The sequence below is a fragment of the Trachurus japonicus genome, chromosome 14 (genome assembly GCF_045865225.1).
Source record: "Trachurus japonicus isolate A0001 chromosome 14, Traja_1.0".
Classification (NCBI taxonomy): Eukaryota; Metazoa; Chordata; class Actinopteri; order Carangiformes; family Carangidae; genus Trachurus; species Trachurus japonicus.
The window spans coordinates 29241076-29261916 of NC_140920.1; the positions used below are offsets into that span (position 1 = coordinate 29241076).

Consider the following 20841-nt stretch of genomic DNA (forward strand, 5'->3'; position numbering starts at 1 on the left):
AGTGTCCAAATTATCATTGATGTAAACATTACATGGAAAGCTCAAATAGCACAGGTAAAGCTGAAAATGTCTAAGAACACATTTATTTTGAATAAAGCAAAGTTTGTTTTTGATTGTAAAGTCATGAGGATTTTGTACTGTTCTCTTATCCTAGCATATTTAATGTGGAAATCTGGAAACACGTAGGCCTACTCAAGCAATATAAAACCATTATTATCTATACAAAAAAGATAAGAACAATTCATGAAGTGAGAACACACATGGTTATGGAAAATGAAATAGCCTAATTGAATTACAGACTCTGGAGAGCACAGGAGGAAATATAACTTTAAAGAAAAAATTGCATGAACAACTCTAAAGCAAAAAAGTGTATTTCAGTGGCTGCTGTAAAACTAAATGCTATAGTCTAAGTCTACATGATATAATAGTCTGTAAGGAAATTCTGGATCTTAACAGAGGGCAGCTACAAAGAACAGTTTATTTAAGTTTACACAGTTTATTTATGGGAAGTCATTGGCCATAAGTTGCTTGTGTTTTCTTTTCTTTTTTTGTCAGTAGTGCTAATGTAAAAAAAAAAAAAAAGAAAAAGAAAATGATTAAGGGACTGGGGAAATAGGCTTAATTTCTTCATCCTGCTCCTTTCCATGGGATGTGTAAAATATCATTTTGTCAGTAATGTATGAGTCGAAAATGTCCATGCATGGAACAAATAAAAACGAAATGAAATTACTTTTTTGATTACTAGTTACTTTAAAAAAGTAGCGCCGTTGTTCCCGTCACTGGTAATTAAACAGCACCGGAAAATCCTTCAATCCTTCTCCGTCTGCGTCTCCCCGAGACTAAAAACTAAAAAGAACTACACTTCCCATGTTCCCCGCGTCTCCCCGAGACTAAAAACTACACTTCCCATGTTCCCCGCGTCTCCCCGAGACTAAAAACTACACTTCCCATGTTCCCCCGCGTCTCCCCGTTAGACTAAGTCAAACTACACTTCCCATGTTCCCCGCGTCTCCCCGAGACAAAGAACTACACTTCCCATGTTCCCCGCGTCTCCCTGAGACTAAAAACTACACTTCCCATGTTCCCCGCGTCTCCCCGAGACTAAAAACTACACTTCCCATGTTCCCCGCGTCTCCCCGAGACTAAAAACTACACTTCCCATGTTCCCCGCGTCTCCCCGAGACAAAGAACTACACTTCCCATGTTCCCCGCGCCTCCCTGAGACAAAGAACTACACTTCCCATGTTCCCCGCGTCTCCCTGAGACAAAGAACTACACTTCCCATGTTCCCCGCGTCTCCCTGAGACTAAGAACTACACTTCCCATGTTCCCCGCGCCTCCCTGAGACTAAGAACTACACTTCCCATGTTCCCCGCGCCTCCCTGAGACAAAGAACTACACTTCCCATGTTCCCCGCGTCTCCCTGAGACTAAAAACTACACTTCCCATGTTCCCCGCGTCTCCCTGAGACTAAAAACTACACTTCCCGTGTTCCCCGCGCCGCGGCCGCGTAGGTGTTTCCGGTGTCTTAAAACATTTTACTTCCTTCCACACAGACCGACGCGAACAAATCGAGAAAGAAGACATCGCTAACTTCTAAATGCTGTCGCCAATAGCAACGTTTCGACATTAGTTTCCGTTTAATTCCCGTCGGTCAATCCGCGGCATGTGTCGAGTTGTGTCCGGGAACTGAAGAATCGTTGAGCAGCGTCGGACCGCAGCGTGTAGGCCTCCGAGGAAAGTTTGGTCGAGGGCCTGTAAACAACATGTCCTCCGCCTCGCAGTCTTCTTCCAGGCGGCAGTGGTGCTACCTCTGTGACCTGCCCAAGATGCCCTGGGCCATGCTGTGGGAGTTCAGCGAGGCCGTGTGCCGGGGATGCGTCAACTACGACGGCGCGGACCGGATCGAGCTGCTCATCGAGACGGCCCGGCAGCTGAAGAGCACGCACGGGGTCCTGGACGGCCGGTCCCCCGGTCCGCAGCAGGGCAAACCCAGCTCGTCCGGGTCCATGGAAGCGGGGCGGCAGCACGGGGAGCGGATAGACCGGGGGAGGGGTGAGTATGGGGTGTCTTCTCGCCTCCCCAACGGCCTGCACAGAGCTGAGGATGTGGCCTTGTCAGAGGGCAGCAGACAGAGCCCCAACACCCGCCGGGCTATAGCTGGGGCAGTTCCAGGTCTCCACAGCACCATATCCCACGCCTTGATAGCCCAGGGGTTGGTAGCGGCCCCTCATGGGCTCTTAACCCCGCTATCGGGCTCCAGGGCCGGGGCCACACCTATTGCGGTTTCAGCTGGCCCCATAATGGGGGATGCTGGCAGAAGACAGGCCGTGTCCCTGGGCGTGGGACCCAGCACCTCCGCCCTGGTGGGCATCGACCCTGCTGTGTGGAGGAACAATGAGGTGATGTCCGAACTGAACGAGATTTCTCGCAGCAGGGTCGAAGGCTGGCCCAACCGTCCCAAGGCGGTGCGGGACGTCCTGGTGGCTCTCAGCAGCTGCGTCCCCTTTAACGTGCGCTTCAGAAAAGACCACAACCTGATGGGTCGGGTCCTGGCCTTCGATGCCAGCTCGACTCCGGAGTTCGAGCTCAAAGTGTTTGTGGAGTACCCCGCCGGGTCGGGGATGATCTTCTCGGGGGTCCCGGACCTGGTCAGGCAGATGTTCCGCGACTCCGCCAAAGACGCGGGCAAAGCGGTGAACTCCGGGCTGCGATACGTGGAGTACGAGAAGCGGCAGGGCACGGGGGACTGGCGCGGCCTGTCCGAGCTCTTGAACGACGGCGTGCGCATGTTCAAAGAGCCCCCGATCCCGGAGGTCCTGCCCCAGCCGGACGCCGTGCCGCCCATGGCGGCGGGAGGACGGCCGATGTCCGCAAAGAGCACCGCCCGGCGCCGCAAGGCCTCCCCCGGCTCGGAGAACGGAGAGAGCGACGGCAGGCCCGACCACCCGGCCAGAGAGCCGTGGCCCCGAGGCGCCTACTCGGGCATGGAGCCCCTCCCCGGCATGGCCAACCCCCAGGACGGCCCGCCCCGTCTACACAGCCAGCCCTCGCCCATCTCGGCGCTGATGGGAGTGGCGGACAGTCTGAGCTCCGGCCAGATGTCCAGAGACAGCCCCGGCATGTCGGCGGCCCACTCCTCCTCCTCGGCGGGACGCCCCACCAGCAGCAGCCCCTCCACCGCCTCCACCTCGGTCTCCCAGGTGTCCATGGGGCAGAGCCTGAGCGCGGTGGGGCCCGGCGGCAACGCCAGCGCGGGCGGGGAGTCCTCGAGCGGCGCCCAGGGCACCCTGCTGTGCTGTACCCTCTGCAGGGAGCGCCTGGAGGACACTCACTTTGTCCAGTGTCCCTCCGTCCCGCACCACAAGTTCTGCTTCCCCTGCACCCGGGGCTTCATCCGCAGCCAGGGGCAAGGAGGGGAGGTGTACTGCCCCAGCGGAGAGCGCTGCCCCCTGGCCGGCTCCACCGTGCCCTGGGCCTTCATGCAGGGAGAGATCTCCACCATCCTGGCCGGGGACGGGGACGTGACGGTCAAGAAGGAGAGCGACCCTTGACCTCTCCGTCCTGTTCTGGTGAATGGTAAGACGCTGACTGACCAGAGTCTGTGAATACAGTCGTCTGTCTGTCCTGAAGGCTGCAGGCGCCTCACCACCATGTCCTCAGCTTGCACAGGAAGAAAAAGTAGAAAACACACAAGAATCCAACATTATAATTATATTTTTTATTTTTCTGACATTGATGGGGTTTTCTTTTTTGGCTTGAAAGGACACAACAGAACAAAGTGTAGTTGATTGTTGCTGTGATGTTTTGGTCCTTTTAGTATCTTCACTGTAAAACACAATCATCAACATTAACAACATATTAATGTTAGCATCCATACTACACAGAACATTATTAAAAAGTCTTGAAAGTTGTAGGCAGCAGTGAAGGTGTGTTGTCACTGAGGTAGTGTGTGATCATTCAGATTTACTACAGCAAATAATCAGTGTTAATAATACCAGGGCTCCAGACTAACGTTGTTTTTTCTAGGACAGTGGCTCCAAACTTAAAATTTAAGAAGCCAGAAAAAAAATATAGGGGTGCACACTGTAAATCAACCCGCAAAGCAAATCAGGAAATTCAGATTTTCTTTTCATTCTGGATCCTCTCACACTGGCCTGACACCTGTAATGACAGATTCCAGTTTCTTTGAGTTGTCCCTTCCATGTTTCACCAGTAAAACAAAACAAAACAAAAAAAACAGAAAATTTACTGGTTGCACATGCGCAAAAGGTGAAAATTTTACTTGCACAGTCTCAAATTTTAGGGGCAAAATAGCCACATTGAGGGGCAGATGGAGCACTGATACAAAATCTACAGCGCTCCAGGCTCCTGTATGTTACAGTGTAGAAGAGGCCCAGTGTCACTGCGGCTCTGCTGCAATTCACCTATTTACCTAGTAAATAAATATCCCAAGTTGTGGTTTTTGTGCTGTAAAGAAAATGATCTGCTGACTTCATTCATCAGCCTTCCCATCCCGCCCTGTGTTTACAGTGCATTTTAACACAGACACACTTTTAATTAACTGTGGAAATCAGCCATAAATAGACCAAGCAGGATCAGGATCAGAGCTAAACTGATGCTGCTGTGTGATTTTCAGCTTTTCTTAGAAAATGGTAGAACATAATATTTGACTTTCAGACGTTTGGCCCAACAGTGTCACCAAAGATGTAAACACGTACCGACAATTAATAATGGTTAATGAATGATATGTTGAGTTATTTGCTGGTTTCCTCAAACAGCTGAGAATAGTCAACAGAATAACTGAGCACTTTTCACATTTCAAGAAAACAAGCAGCTGAGGAATCAATAATCAAACTGTCAGATTGAAGAGCAGATACTCCACAATCTGAAAAGAGATGTGAATTAAAATCTAAAGGGAATGATTGACAGGCAGCTGACTCGGGATTCAGCCTAAATGATAAATATGTGGATGTGAACACCCTATCCTGATTCTAACACGTTGTTTTCTCCTCTTTCCACAGTGGATCAAACACTTTGAAAGCACTTCCCTATAATCTCAAGCAGAAGTCCTCTTTGGCTGCAGCTCATCATTTGTGCCTCTGAGAACAGAGCAACTCTGGACTCTACGAGGACGACTACACACACACACACACACACACACACGCACACACACACACACACCATTAACTAGAGACACGTCAAGGCTCGGCCATGAGAAGAGGGACATGTCCTTGTGTCCGGGCTTGGCTCACCTGTTCAGGCTGAACTGCAGCATCACGACCGAATGTCGAGTCCCCACCACAGGTTCCCCCCTCTCTCTTTCTCTCCCTCCCTCCTTCCCTCTATCTCTGTCTCTCTCTCTCGTGAGGCCTCGACTCAAAGCCCAGGATTGAAAGCACATGCTTGTTTTAAGAACGACAATCTATTTTGTCTTTCATTTGTGAGTTTTTTGTTATATATGTTGTATACTGTCCTATACAGATGGGTAACGGCGACGATTGATAGATGGTTTAAACAGAATCATGCAATTTTCTGAAAAAACAGATGAATGTTCAAAATGTGGCAAAACCATTGGGTCCTTAAAGCCAAGGATTGAGAAAAAATGTAATCCAACAATAGGTCTCTTAGGTATTCTCCTTATATTGTATGTCAAAAATGTGAATTTACTTTCAATATGGCTATGTAATTTCTATTTTTGATACAATACAAATTTATATGTATTTGTTTATAGTGATAAGAAGACCAAAGATGGCTTCATGCGCAATGTAATTTTATTGTATTGTAGCTGTGTATGCTGTATTCACTGATAACCTTGGCATCACTCACTAAGTTGTTCATCTATCACAGAGGTAAGCTTGTTTTGTCTATTTACTTTTTGACTTGTATGTATGGTAAGATAATTAGCACCACAATCTTCAATGGTTAACCCACATACTCATGTGATCTGAACAGGTCAATTCTACAATAAATTGCAAAATAGTTTAACAGCTGGAGTCGTTTGAGTCCATTCAACATCGAAGCCTGCTGCTCTTTTTAAAAATATTTATTTGATATATATATTTTGAAAAAAGGCACAATTCCCACACCAGTCGTTAAAAATATAAAAGTCCTTGAAAATATGAATGTGATGAAATGAACAGCATCTTAAACCACAGTAACCAGCTGCTAGCACAGCTGGTGAGCATTGGAGTGAGTAAAGTGCAAGAATAATTCAAAAGTCAGCCATTGTGAACATTGCATGCATAATGTGGAAATTATTGTTACACCACCACAACCAGACCCACAGTAAACGTGTCAGACAACAGACTTTGTAAACACATAATCATACACAAGATAGTGGTGTAAATCCTTAGTTTTTTTTTTTTCCTTGTGGTTTCTTTTCTGCTCTTGTTCACACCACTTGTTTGAAGATGAGCAGTGGCGTTCCTGGTTCAGATGGGAGTCCCGTTCTCTCTGAGGGCCTCCTGAGCTCCCTTCAGAGTCTCCTGCTTCACACACTTCCAGAAGCCAGAGAAGCCGTTCTGAGGCTGCACCTGGGGAGACACACAGCAGTAGTGTTGTGACGTTCACGAACAAACCGATTCTATTGAACGGCTCGTTAACATGAACGATGGGAACCGAGTCACAGCTGGGGACCGTTCTTTTTTTTTTTTTTAACATCTCTGTGTGTTCATAACAGTCAATTGAAGCTGCTCCATTGTCTACGTAAGTGGCGTGCAAACTCAGATATTAGTGGGATATCTAATTTTGTATTATTTTGTTCCAAATCTCACCCCATTATTTCCAAGATAAAATGAGTTACCACCAGGCTGGCTTCTTAAAACTTAATAAATATTTTTTTTAAATCAGTCAAATGAGCCAGTTTTTTGAACGGCTCTTTGAAAGGAACGGCTCACCAAGATCCGGCTCCCCTCAAAGAGCCATAAATCCCATCTCTACACAGCAGCATCAGGCACAGCTGGACTCAGTGGGACAGTCAGAGGAGACGCCAAGGACACACAAGACAAGAGGGTGGTAGTGATGCTACTGACATGGGCTGGACAATTTCCAGAATGTTTCCATGGAAAGTGAAGCTGGGGGATTTTGAAAATATTCTAAATTGAGAACTTTCCATGGGATTTATAGGGATTTATGGGAATTAACTGGAAATTGGAGTAATCGAAACTATCATATCCAAACAAATATAAACATTTTGTTTTGTCATAAGCAGACATCCGTCAAAACCTAAAGTCTTCTATTGAACAATCAATGCTTTCCTTGGGCAACAAATACAGAGTAAGTTGAGTAAAATATTACTCACCCCCCCCCCCTCAGTGCATGTAGGGGGCGTGGCCTCGGCAGCCCTGCTGTAAGCAGTGATTGAGGAATAGCAGAGATATTCAAGTGTTCTTGCAATAAATCTGGTTGTTTTCAGCCACGATTATGCTACAATATATTTTCCCCAACTTTATTCCCTGAAATTCCCTGCTATGGACCAACGTGCAATTTAGTAAAAATCCGGTTTATTCCCATATATTCCTGTTAATTCCCATGGAAAGATTCCAACTCTGAAAATTCCTGGAATATTGCAACCCAGGTGTCCATCACTCTGTTTTCACCTGGCATTAACATGCCTCTTGTATCCTGACTGTATCTGGATACAATTTGACTGGATAGCTTTTACACCTGGTATTAAAGGGATAGTTCATTTTTTTAAATGGGGTGTCCATTTAGTCTAATATCTGCAGTAGAAAGGTCTCTGCTCCCCTCCACTGAGAAACAGCGGAGCATTGCGCTGCACCGAGACACAAACAGTACACTGTTGTGAATGGGGGACGATTAATCAGCGTATTTTGGCCCAGTTCCATCTCAAAATAATCCACCAGTTCAAGAGTATGATCTAAAGTAAAATGCATCAGTTCGTTGGAAAAAAAGTTAGTCTATCTGGAACTAACCAACTCAGTCAGTATCAGGCAAATTGATCCAGTGCGCCAGGAAGCCTACCTGCGCTCAGCGAGTTGGTTAGTTACAGTTACCCTACCCGTTTACTGCCTGTGTCTCAGTGCAGCAAAAACAATATTCCTGCCTTTTTTTCCTTTAGTTTTTAGTATGTTTTTATTTGAACTTGTATTATAAGTATTTTAAACTATTTATTGCACCCCGCACTTTCCTTCTTTCTCTTTTCTTGGATATGTTTGCCTTTGTTACTGTTTCAGTGTATGTATTGTGTATGTATATATTGCATGTACAAGGCAGCTGTTACGCCACTTGCCCAAGACAAATTTCCCCTTGCGGGACAAATAAAGTTCATTTGATTTTGATTTTGATCTCGGAGGCGCAAAAAGATGGAGACCTCACCTTCAGGCCTCGGAGCACTCTGTCTTGCATCACACCGAGGAACTCCTTATGGCTCAGACAGTTGTCCCCGTCCATGTCGAAGAGTTTGAACACGGTGTCCAGCACGTTCTCAGACAGGTCGTGGCCGGTGGCGATCCTCACCGCTCGCTTGAACTGGGCTGCAGTCAGAGAAGGGGAAAGGGGTCATGTACTGTACGGTGAGGTAGGAGCAGACCATCCTGAGCAGAAGGGAGCCGTTACCCATTCCAACAGGACGGTGCGCTTCGGTGACCATGCTCATCGAGAAGGCAAAGTCCTCCAGGTTGTTGGTGAACAGGCAGAAGGCTTTGAACTCATCGAACGTGATGCTCTGCCACACAAAGAACAGTCAGTCCACGTTAGATATGACCAAACATGATGTTTTCAAAGAGGCAGCAGCAGAGGAGGACTCACCTGGCCGGCAGGGATCTTCTTCCTCATGTTCTCCCAGTACATTTCGTTGTCTTCCTCGTTGGTGTAGTGCAGCAGCCACTCTGCGAAGTCTTCTCTCCGCATGGTGTCCATGCCTTTGGAAAACTGCAGGAACTCCATCTCCTGGACCTCGGCCTGCAGGTCCTCCATGAACCTGACGGACACACGGGCTTTATTAGAGTCCTGCTGAGAGTTGTGGGAAATGACTGGTCCAGCCACTTACAGGACAACACAACACACACAAGAAAACACAACAAATATATACACCATTTATTCATTCAAGTCTGAAGTTGTTGGAGGCAATAAGTATCCTACCATGGTCTATTGAATCACCTATATTTAATCAGTGGGTAGATACAGTACCATTCAACACATCAACCACTTCCTCTGGCTGAGGTGTTGAACAGTGACAAATGACCTACTGACCCTCTGCAACAACAATGTTGTGGAGAGGGTGGTTGGTATTGTAAGATATCCTAGTAAGTATTCACTGTGATGAGCTGTTTCTCATTGCTACTGTAATAGTGGCTGGTGATTATAAGGGTGTACACATATAACAGTGGTGTCAAACTCAATCATACAAGGGGCCAAAATGTAAAACACTAAGCATGTCGCAAGCCGACCAGTACTGACATTTATTGAACAGACTGAAACTGACATTGTTTTAATCAGATAGTATATGAATTTGAACAGCCAGCATACTGTAAATGTTCTCAATAAAATAAAATAAATTATTAATGAAAATAAAAATAACTTTGTTTTTCATTAACAGTGCCTGAAAGCAAAATGAGAATAGATCAGATATGAACAAGCTGGTGAAAACTGTGTTGTGATTTCAGAAAAGCGTGTAAAAAACCCAACACTTTGCCTAATTTCTCTCCTATGCCATTTTGTCCATACTAGATAGGGCTTGGCGCTTATCAATCTATTGCTTGGTCATAATCGTACGGTAGCTGTTGCAGTGTATTGTGGGATTTGTACTATGAGCACTATATCGGAGAGCCATTAATAAAAGAAATTTTCTGGTGGGTCACATAAGATTGTATGGCAGGGCAGATCTGGCCCCTGGACCTTGAGTTTGACGTGTGACATATAGCAGATATCCCTCTGTGTGTCTTCTGACCTGTGGAACTCCTGATACTGCAGCTTGTTCTGTCCTTTCCTTCCAAAGAAGTAGGCCTGTAGTGACGTGATCACACCTTCCCCTTCCACTGCTGGTTTCTGTCAACATCACGTAGCACATCGTTACCAGTGAAGGTGCACATACAAATGTTATAATACTGTATTAGTGATAGCCTGTCCTTAAAGGGATATTTAAACATTTTGGCAAATTAGCCCATTGCCATAATCCCTATATAGCAGTAGGTTCATTACCTTTAATTGGTGGTGCAAGCTATTTTTAGAACGGCAGAGCAGAGACGTGAGCTGCTCAACTAACGCTACAGAGGCTCATGGTATTTCCGGCTTTCCCTCATCAAACTCATCAAATACACAATCCAACAACTCCACAACGCTCTGGTGGACAAGTTGTGAGCTGCACATTCACCACGCTGTGAGATAATAACACAACGTTACAAGAGTTATTTTCGAGGCAAATGCGTAGCTGGAACTACGTCCCAGACACGGCAGAGTGACTTCAAAAGTGCAAGTAGTTCAGAGTATTTGCTTTGTGTGTCGTAATGTTACATAAATATACGTTATCTCATAGCGTGGTGAATGTGCAGGTCACAACTTGTCCATGAGAGCATTTTGGAGTTGTTGGATTGTGTATTTGATGAGGGAAACCCAGAAATACCATATGCCTCCGTAGTGTTAGCTAAGTAGCTTGTATCTCTTTGAATTTGCCAAAATGTTGAAATATCCCTTTAAGTCAAGTGTGAATACCCACCTCAGTGTTCTCCTTAAGAACTCTCTTTTTACTTTTCCCGATGATTTTCTTCAGCTTCAGCAGCAAAAGAGAAAAACTCAAGTTAACTTTTAACAAGACAACTAAATGTTATTTTATACGCTGGCTTTACTCTGAATAAACACTGAACACTGTCACAACCTCCATCTAGCTCACACACAGCTGATAAATAAACTCATGCGCTAACTATTATTTTCCTGAATGCTCTAGGCCCGCGCACCAAGTCACAACATGAGAATACAAATACACGGTGCATGACATGCCAGCATGCAGGCTACAAGTCCAGGCCTGATCCAGACAGAACGTGTCCTCTCTAAGTTCACCACCGTCTGACTGGAGGGAGACAGACTGAGCTCAGGCTGCAAACACACGACAGCTAGAAGACAGAGTGGAGCAGGTGGATGTGCAGCTGGGGCCTCACCTTCACACGGCTCCACGGCTTCATACTTACAACTCCTGCAGCGTAGGAGCTTGAGGCAGCATTAAAAGTGGTAATAATTTGACATTTAAGTGCAACACACAGCAATGGATACAGCTCTCACTGTTTAACATGACCTGTGATCTGCTCTGTCGTCGTGACACGTCAGGGGTCTCACCTTGAGGAACTCCTTCTTGTCCACCTGCTCGTTGCCATCCACGTCAAGCATTTTGAAAGCGATATGAAATCCTGTGTGAGGCTCTGCAACAGCAAAAGCATCGAAAGCATCGATCATTATCTGAACTCTTCCTCAGCACAGTGTTCTCGCTGAAACAGAATGCAGCATGCAAATCCATTCAGCGCATTATTACCGCATGCAAGGTGTGGACAGGTCTGACAGGGACTTACTGGTCAGGATGGTCAGCAGGAACAGGTACTCTGTGTAGGATATCAAACCTAGAAGACACACACAGACACAGTCTCATCTTGTGTTCATCATGTAAGGATCACACTGATCTCCTGATGTTGGCACATCCACATGTCTTCACACAGATGTGGTGGAAAGTCTTGACAGAATATCCTGCACACGGTTGTTACTCAACAATGTCATCATCATGTCTTGTCCTGTCTAGACATTCATCACCAGTGTTGTAAACAGTGTTGATCTTACACCAGGGGTTTTTGTCACCCTGTACCTTAAAGGTCCAGTGTGTAAAATGGGGGTAAAACCGTGATATCTATCGTTCAGATTCTAGACTGCAGCGCTCACTCACTCACATTCACCCCTCCCGTCGGCAAGGTGACGGTGGCCTCAGAGGACAAAAAACTTGTTTACGCCGACTGGGTTGATTGGGAGTATTTCAGGAGCATGGAGCGATGAGGTGAAGACCTAAACCATTTTATGATATGTCAGCTGTTTCCTACTCCTTCTTCTTCGTTGGTTTACTTATGAACACAAACCTAGTGAAACCTGCTCTCTGATTGGCTGGATTTTCTGTTCGGGCTGCCGTACGAACATGGAGGCGCAAGATGGCGACACTCTCTAAAGCGGAACCCTTGTATATATAAAAGAATACTTATAAGGCTACCAAAACCAAACAAATTTTATTTTATAGCAATTATACACTTATATATCTCAATATATTCATGGGTAGTATATTCAGATTTTGCCAATAAACCTTGCCAATTAATACATACTGGACCTTTAATTTTTCTTACCGTTAAATATAGAAAACATACAGTGAGTGCACTCACTCTTATTTTTATTATATCAAAAATGACTCCAAACTGCATCATTAAGAACTATTATTACATTAATAAACAAATGTATTAAAATAATCCAATCATCTCCATCACGTGTGACAGGGAGAGGCACAGTTGCACTGGGCATTTCAAAATAAAAGCAAATTAAGATAATGTAATGCAGCTATAAAATAAACCTCATCATTGTCTTTGATCTCACGGCCTGGACAGAAGGGTGTGACGGGCCTGGTCCGGCCTGAGATCAGATCTGTCCAACACCGTGATCTTATATAGATGATGCTCCACCCCCACTCTGATGTCAGGTGACCTCAGTCACTCACAGCTGGATCTAGTGTCTGTGTGACCAGATGTGGAATCAGATCTGAACTTCCTGTCTATTAAATCTGATCATAGATCAGTAACTCACCTTTGTCTCCTAAGGTTCTGAACAGGTCGTTACCAGCCCGGGCTCTAGAGGCAGCTTTCATCATGTCATCCACCTCCTGCAGAAACACACAACAGCACCACAAACTCAAACTCATGCTTGTGTTCTCACTGTGCCACGTGAAACTGTCTCATCAAGGAACAGGTCAACATACCTCTGTCGTTAGAACCTTCTTCTGCAGCTTCCCTGCACCAGAGGAAAAAAGAAACACAACAAAACGCTTCAATAATTTAAAGAGCATGAGGCCTGTTGGTGTGAGTCTTGGTTTCCTGGGTGTGAATAATATGTGCAGGGTCCAACACAGCAGCATCAGTGCAGCAGATACTTCCTGTCATCGAGTGATGCCGTGATAAACAACAGCTCATAATCAAGGCAGAGATCTCTGTGACGATGACGATGCATCTGTGAGGTCTATTACACCATGTTGTCAGTGGAACAGCAGCGTTTATTCTGATCTAACATGATGTGATGGCGTACTGTACACCTGATCTGCCTGAATAGAAAACTAACAGTCTGTCTTATGCTCTCATCACAGATCTATACAATATTAATTGCAGTAAGTAACATACATTGATGTATGCATTAGGTTACAGTGATGAACTGATTAAAAAAAATTTTTAAATCCCACAGTGGTGCTGAGGCTCTTTCAACAAACTTCAGCCGCTGAGGAACTTAAAGCTCTTTTGTGACGCGTCCAAAACCTCCACGATGGGTCCACCATCAGTTTAAAGTGTTTATTGTGACAAAAATCTAAAGGAGCCAACAAGCAGTTATATCAAAATGGGAAAATAATACGTGCCCTTTCAATAAATAATATTATTACACGGCTCTATTGAATGCTGCTCTCTGATTGGTCCAGCGCTGCGTTCTGCGGTCTGTTATTTCTGTATAACGGACCGTCGTCAAGTATAACAGACCGTTGCTAGGGACAGCGCTCTGATCAGCGCAGCACAGAAAAGAGAAACTGCAGGATATTTACCTTGTGTTTCATTTTTACCGTCATTAAACAGCTTCGGACTAATAGTGATGTTAGATAAATGACTTGTAACTTGTTACAAGGAGAGTGGAGGCTCCTTCCACATCGCTGCTGGAAACCAAACCTGCTGATCAGAGCCTCTGACCCGGTGTCACAGCTCTCCTCTCGTCTCGGTCGGACCGCGACTCCGCGACACAAACGCACCCCGTAATATTAAACAGTAAAGTTAATCTCTTGTTTATGACAGATACGACTACACACAATACACACATCGTAACACGTGTATGGTAATCCATCGATCCACTGATTGATTATCAAAGGCTTCAAATGCACCAACGGGAGGAGGCTCGGCAAAACAGCGGAAGTGACCGGTCTTGCAGATTCGCTAAATTATGCAATTTTAAATCGATGAAAGTCGTATTTTGATCATAATTATGTTTCAAATTAATTATTTCACTCGTAAACCGTATAATAAGCGGGATAATGTACAGTTGGTCGGTTGTTATGGAGAAATAAACCCCTTCATGTTGAATACAACCTGTCTGGGTTTATTTCTCCATAACAACCTCCGAACTATACATTATCCCTTACATAATGATATTGGTGAGATGGTAAAGTGAAAATGACGGTGAATTGACGAAAAATATATGAGCTTAGTTCTCTCTCTCTCTTTGTGTTCAAAACTCCCGCCACACACAATAAACAAAGAAAATAACCACACCCACTCAATGTGACAATGCAACGACGCCATCAACGCAATGACCTCAAACCTAAAGCAAAATGGCAGGCAAACATATATTTTAGCTGGGTGCTCCTGGTCAAAAGTTGTGTTCATGGAAGATGAAACGAGCTCCAAAACACATAAAGTTAAACATGAAACACTCTTTTGCAATATTTTAAGCAATATCAGTGTATTTTTTTTAGTCTTCTACAGTTTTAGAGTGAAAAGAGGAAACAAAAGAATGGGAAACCTCAGATAACTTTGACCAAGGTATCAGACAAGATATTTACATTTACATGCTGTGATTAGTTTCCAAAGGGGGGGTTACTATAGCTACTAACTATGCAGGGTGGCCAAACATTTTCCTTTTCTGTTATTTTGAAAATATAAAAGATGAAAATAAATAGTTTAAAATGTAAAGGTACTGTGTCATCTGTAACTTGCTGCCTTTTGGAGATCATTCCATCTTCCACTTGCTGAACTGTTCACATGAACAGAACTGTTGACCAGGAGCACCCAAACCTTTGCATGCCACTTGTAGAAGCTAAAATATATGTTTGCCTGCCATTAACAGAAGTTTTGACGACCACTTCACCCACTAACACGTAGTCTTTCCTCCTTGAGTGGATGTGAGGGTCTAAGGAGGATGTTGTTATGATGCCATGTAAAGCCCTTTGAGACAAACTGCTTGTTAAACTGGGCTGTACAAATCAAAGTGCCTCTCCCTGCCCTTCTCTGGCCTGTGTGCCTGTGTTATCAGACTGTCAACAGACTGTGGGTGTGTGCCATGGATGTATTATATTAACGGTGTGTGCCGGGGTCAGAGGTCAGACTGTGGGTGTGTGCCATGGATGTATTATATTAACGGTGTGTGCCGGGGTCAGAGGTCAGACTGTGGGTGTGTGCCGGGGTCAGAGGTCACAGCATCTTACGGTCCACGTTCTCCAGCATCACAGAGTACAGGAAGTCTCTGGGGGTCATGTAGGCCTCCTGCTCGTAGACCATGGAGGCGAACTTGACGAAACGGATCTTCCTGGCGGACATCTGAGGAGCCGCAGCCTCCTGGACCGGGACAGAGACACACACATCACTGTAGCAGTACACACATCACTGTAGCCTACAGTACACACATCACTGTAGCTACAGTACACACTGTACACACATCACTGTAGCCTACAGTACACACATCACTGTAGCTACAGTACACACTGTACACACATCACTGTAGCCTACAGTACACACTGTACACACATCACTGTAGCCTACAGTACACACATCACTGTAGCTACAGTACACACTGTACACACATCACTGTAGCTACAGTACACACTGTACACACATCACTGTAGCCTACAGTACACACATCACTGTAGCTACAGTACACACAGTACACACATCACTGTAGCTACAGTACACACAGTACACACATCACTGTAGCTACAGTACACACAGTACACACATCACTGTAGCTACAGTACACACAGTACACACATCACTGTAGCTACAGTACACACATCACTGTAGCTACAGTACACACATCACTGCAATGGCGATTCTGGGGGGTGGCCTGGGGTGGCACTGGCCACCCCTGAAAACTCATTGGCCACCCCTGTGGCCACCCCAAGAGGAACGCTGTCACACACTCTATGATAGAAGCGTCATTACAACCAGAGGTGCCTCTCTTAACTGACACACATCAGGCTACTGTAGCTGTGAAATAGGACTAGACTATATAGCTGTGCAGTACCTATTCTTAGTAGACCGGAAAGCAGCAGATAGAAGCGTCATTACAACCAGAGGAGACAGGAGATTTGTATTTTTTAGAGAATTGAGACTTGACTTGGATTTGGTAAAAATAAAAAAAAATAAAAAAAGACTTGTGAACATCTCTGGCCCCCACTACTTAACTTTAGTTTTCATTCTTGCATTAGAGCATGGCATTTAATGTTTTAATGTCATGCTGTAATTTTCTGTCATGTTTGTGCATAACTATACATAATGAATATTGCACTGAAGCTTGATTTTAAGAAAATCGTGAATCAAATCAGAATTGTAATATCTGCCCGAACAATTGCAATTAGATCTTTTCACAAAATCGTTCAGCCCTAGATGCACTTAAGAATATCCATGTTCTGTGTTTCTAAGAAACTTGTTCTGTAAATTGTTTACTTGTGATCAAAAATCTGAAGCTCAGTGCTGATGCTTTTCTGTAAATACTATAGTTTTCTAATAATAATAATAATAGCAACTTCTTCCAGTTTTAGGCTTACAATTACAGGTTAAAGTCCCACCCACTCCATAGGCTGCATACAGATAATGTTTATATGGTTGAAGAGACAATGGTGTAGCTACTTGCTCATCCCTAGCCATCTGGCCACCATCTGTGTCACCTGTATTGTTACCTACGTTTGCTTTACTAATTTAGGCAGCATCTTGTGATTAAACAAAAACACACGTGTGCTGGCAAAAAACAAACCAAAAAATCAAATTCCAGTATCTCCAACAAATTTAGATGTAAGATAAATAATAACATAAACCAAGCATGTTAAAAGCAATTTCAGTTTTTTCTTACAAGCATAGTTTATCTTTTGCTTACAGATAGGCCTACACTTTTTAATGAGGCCTATCTTTAAATATTAAGCTTTAATTTGAGTTTTTGGGTTTCTTCTGTTGCCTAGATTGCTGTGTTTATTTAATCACTAGATAGGGCTTCAATTAGTAAAGAACACACAGGTAACAATACAGGTAATACAGATAATGAGCTAATGACTGATGAATGTTATTCTATAGGATGAGTTAAGAGCAGGTGAATTTTGCTACCCTGATACAAATTGTGAAGAGGTGAGGACTTTTATCCACTACAAGGCTCTTAGAAAAGCTGTACCCTATCCTGAACAATTACTGATTAAAAACCGACATGTTAAAACAACCAGAGAGTACCAAGAACTGTGAAAAAAATACTGTTTTTTAAAAGTTTTTTTTTTTTACCAGTAAACCTTTCTTCTTGACATTTATGAGACAGGAAATCATGGGCGAGAGAGAGGTAATGTGACATGCAGTAAAGAACCTCCAGCCAAGATTTGAACCGCGGTCGGCTGCGTATATCACAATAGTTTTGTTATGCCATGGCCACCCCACACTAGCTTTGTGTCCCATCTTGGCCACCCCAGTAAAAATATCCTGGATACGCCACTGCATCACTGTAGCCTGCGACCGCTAGGGCGCGTTATTGTTGATATGACATGACTGTTGACTTGTTGGTCATAACTCAGCTGGTGTAGTGAGTGTAACGCGCCTCACCTGTACGTGTGGTGACAGACAGAGGAGACGTGCACGCGCCTCACCTGTACGTGTGCGTCAGGCCTGTGACTCACCTTCTGCTCTGCGTGGACAGCGAAGGGCAGACAGCTGCTGAGCCTCCTGCTGTCCCTGCTGTAGCTGTAGAGACAGAGAGCTGCGGCCCCGACCACAGAGCCCAGCAGCCCGGCCCCCCCGGGCCCCAGCAGCCCGGCCCCCCCGGGCCCCACCGCCCGGCGCACGGCCGGACCCCTCAGGCCGCGGGGCCTCAACAAGCTCCTCGCCGCCGCTGCTACCTTTCCCCAGCTGGCCATGTTCAGGAAGTCAGGAAGTTAGCCTGTAGCCTCGTAGCCTCGTAGCTGGAGAGAGCTGTGACGCTTCCGCAGCTGCGTGAGAGCGGAGCGGAGCCCCGCCCGGCTGGGAGGAGCCCCGCCCGGCTGGCAGGCCCCGCCCGGCTGGGAGGCGCTCGAACAGTCACATCATAATACATCCATGAGTCACATCCATGAGACGCCCGAGTCCTCCCTGTCCCGGTTATCCACCTCTCTGTACCTCATTCCCGTGCCCCTACTTCTTCTTTTTTTGCACCAATAGTTATGTGCAAACATTCAGGCATAACATTTAAAGAAAGGAGACGTCTTAAGACCATCACCTAAAGCGACGGCCGTCTCTGATGACGCAGGTAAAGCCGCATCCAGCTCAGCTGCTGCAGCACAGGCGGATCAGCTGCAATACAACACATCCATGATCAGCTGCTATATACCACATCCATGATCAGCTGCAATACAACACATCCATGATCAGCTGCAATATAACACATCCATGATCAGCTGCAGTATAACACATCCATGATCAGCTGCAATACAACACATCCATGATCAGCTGCAGTATAACACATCCATGATCAGCTGCAATACAACACATCCATGATCAGCTGCAGTATAACAGATCCATGATCAGCTGCAGTATAACAGATCCATGATCAGCTGCAGTATAACACATCCATGATCAGCTGCACTATAACACATCCATGATCAGCTGCAGTATAACACATCCATGATCAGCTGCAATAACACATCCATGATCAGCTGCAGTATAACACATCCATGATCAGCTGCAATATAATACATCCATGATCAGCTGCTATATAACACATCCATGATCAGCTGCTATATAACACATCCATGATCAGCTGCTGTCAGACATTCAACACTTTTAGGATACTGTCCAGTTGTAATCAGTATTTCATAAACGAAGGTTTAACAAGCATCTATTCATTAATGAATTAAATTCATAACTTAAGCAAAATGTTGTTGATGTTCAGTTTGGTAATTCATTAGGCTTTGGATAACCCAGGCTGTGATTAGGCCTACTCATGATTATGTTTTGTTTTTGTTTTTTGTTTTTGTTCATGGAAGTGCACCTAAGGTAAATATAGCTCTCAGATCAAAATGTCAAAATGATAATATCCAAATTTAATAATAAGAATAAGAATCAGACTCAGAATAGCCTATTTGCCATATAGGGCCAAGATTCTAATGACTGCAGACAGTTGTGTTGTTGTGTTGTTGTTGTTTTATTAATCTGACTGAGATCTGTCTTTAATTTGAAGTCGAATCTGACAAACAAATCCCAAAGCTCAGGTGATGTTGTGATGTGGTTTTGGCTGCAGCCAGAATTCAGCCCATTTTGATAAACGTTCTGGTAAATCCCCAGAGCTTGAATAGGAGGCTTTGGGACTTCCTTCAAGATGGAGAAAGAATCAAGATGATTATTGGGTCACTCAGATATCACTGCTGCTCTCTCCATGATACATGTCCAGTGGGACCTCCTACACTGCCTCAATGAGTCCCCAACTCATTTTATTACAACCAATGCTGTCATGTAGGCTGCAAATAACAGAATGAACAGCATCTGTAGTGATGTGTCATGTTTTTAGCTTTTACATTTCATCTTCAGAACAAGACCTCAGGTCTGTCAACTAAACATGTGCAGTGCTTATCCACTCTCCTCCTTCCTGCTGTTGCACATGCCCAAGAAGCAGATACAGAGGAATAAACCAGGAAGACAAAATGACACTGTGGGGGAAGAGTGGTGATCATATTCAGGATTCCCTCCTGACAGTTCAAAAATATTACTATCATGTTTTATTGATGAGATGATTTTGCTCCAGAATCAGCTGGATCATTTCACTGTTGTAATGCAGAGCCTTCCAAACGGCTCAGAGGAGGTGAGCTGTTCAAACACACATAGTGTAAAAAGAAGGGAGCACAAAAGGGTTAAGAAGGCAGTATACACGTGGAGCTCGCTGCTTTGACCTCAGGCAGCATCCACCATCTTTTCTCTGCGTCATCATCCTGTCTCATATATCACAGCACATGGTGTCCAGATGAACTCTGCTCCCGCTGCAGGTCCACCTGCAGAGCAGCCACACGGAGGACGGCACCGTGACATTCACATTCATCTGCTCCGCTATCAGTCTGAGGCAACACCGTCATTCACCGTCATTCACACCTAAACACTGCCATCCCTTCACTGCAGAGAAGCTGCTCTCTGCTCACATTAGACCATTCCTTCAATGAATGACAGACTTGCAATTAGGTTTTTTTTCAGAGTGCTTTGATTTTTTTTTCTGATAAAGAAACAGGTGAATCATCAGAGTTTGTCCTGACATCCTGCAGCATCACACACTTGCATTGCTTTGACTGGACATACTTATTTCTTTTAAAAGGTTGGTGTTTGTATTGTTTATTCTTTTTTTTTCTTCTTTTTTAAATTTGTCTTACAGTTTTTCTCACTCATTCTGGCAAATTTTTCAAAATAGTCTTAACATTATCTCACATAGGTGCAATTGTAACAACAATTTCATGACTCTACTGCCCTTTGTGAAAGGTCATAGGTCATCCAAAACATTTCATAGCCAAATGTAAAGGTGCTTTTTCAACATGATATTCACAAATAACATTAGGATTATGACTGAAAAACAATCATTGTAAAAAAGCAAAAAAAATACCTGACCATAAGAGAGAGAAAACATGTGGCAGGT

The 20841-nt window shown here is 44.6% G+C and overlaps 2 protein-coding genes across 3 annotated transcripts; one reads left to right on the forward strand and one right to left on the reverse strand.

Moving 5' to 3' along the window:
• Positions 1–1525: 1525 nt before the first annotated feature.
• Positions 1526–5988, forward strand: LOC146975001 (interferon regulatory factor 2-binding protein 1-like). Of its 2 annotated transcripts, none has more exons than XM_085798761.1 (2): positions 1526–3586; positions 5024–5988. In XM_085798761.1, exon 1 carries the CDS (start codon positions 1767–1769, stop codon positions 3552–3554), a length of 1788 nt encoding a protein of 595 aa, XP_085654887.1. In that variant the 5' UTR covers positions 1526–1766; the 3' UTR covers positions 3555–3586; positions 5024–5988. The 2 variants fall into 2 exon arrangements, with proteins under 2 accessions (XP_085654887.1, XP_085654885.1); XM_085798759.1 differs by having other exon boundaries at positions 1526–3579; positions 5025–5988.
• Positions 5989–6031: 43 nt separating this feature from the next.
• micu2 (mitochondrial calcium uptake 2) lies at positions 6032–15564 on the reverse strand. The gene is made up of 11 exons (XM_085798762.1): positions 15431–15564; positions 12956–12987; positions 12784–12859; positions 11523–11570; positions 11293–11375; positions 10679–10732; positions 9914–10011; positions 8773–8944; positions 8581–8689; positions 8341–8498; positions 6032–6536 (listed from the first exon to the last, which is right to left on the reverse strand). Exons 1-11 carry the CDS (start codon positions 15540–15542, stop codon positions 6435–6437), a joined length of 1044 nt encoding a protein of 347 aa, XP_085654888.1. The 5' UTR covers positions 15543–15564; the 3' UTR covers positions 6032–6434.
• Positions 15565–20841: the final 5277 nt, after the last annotated feature.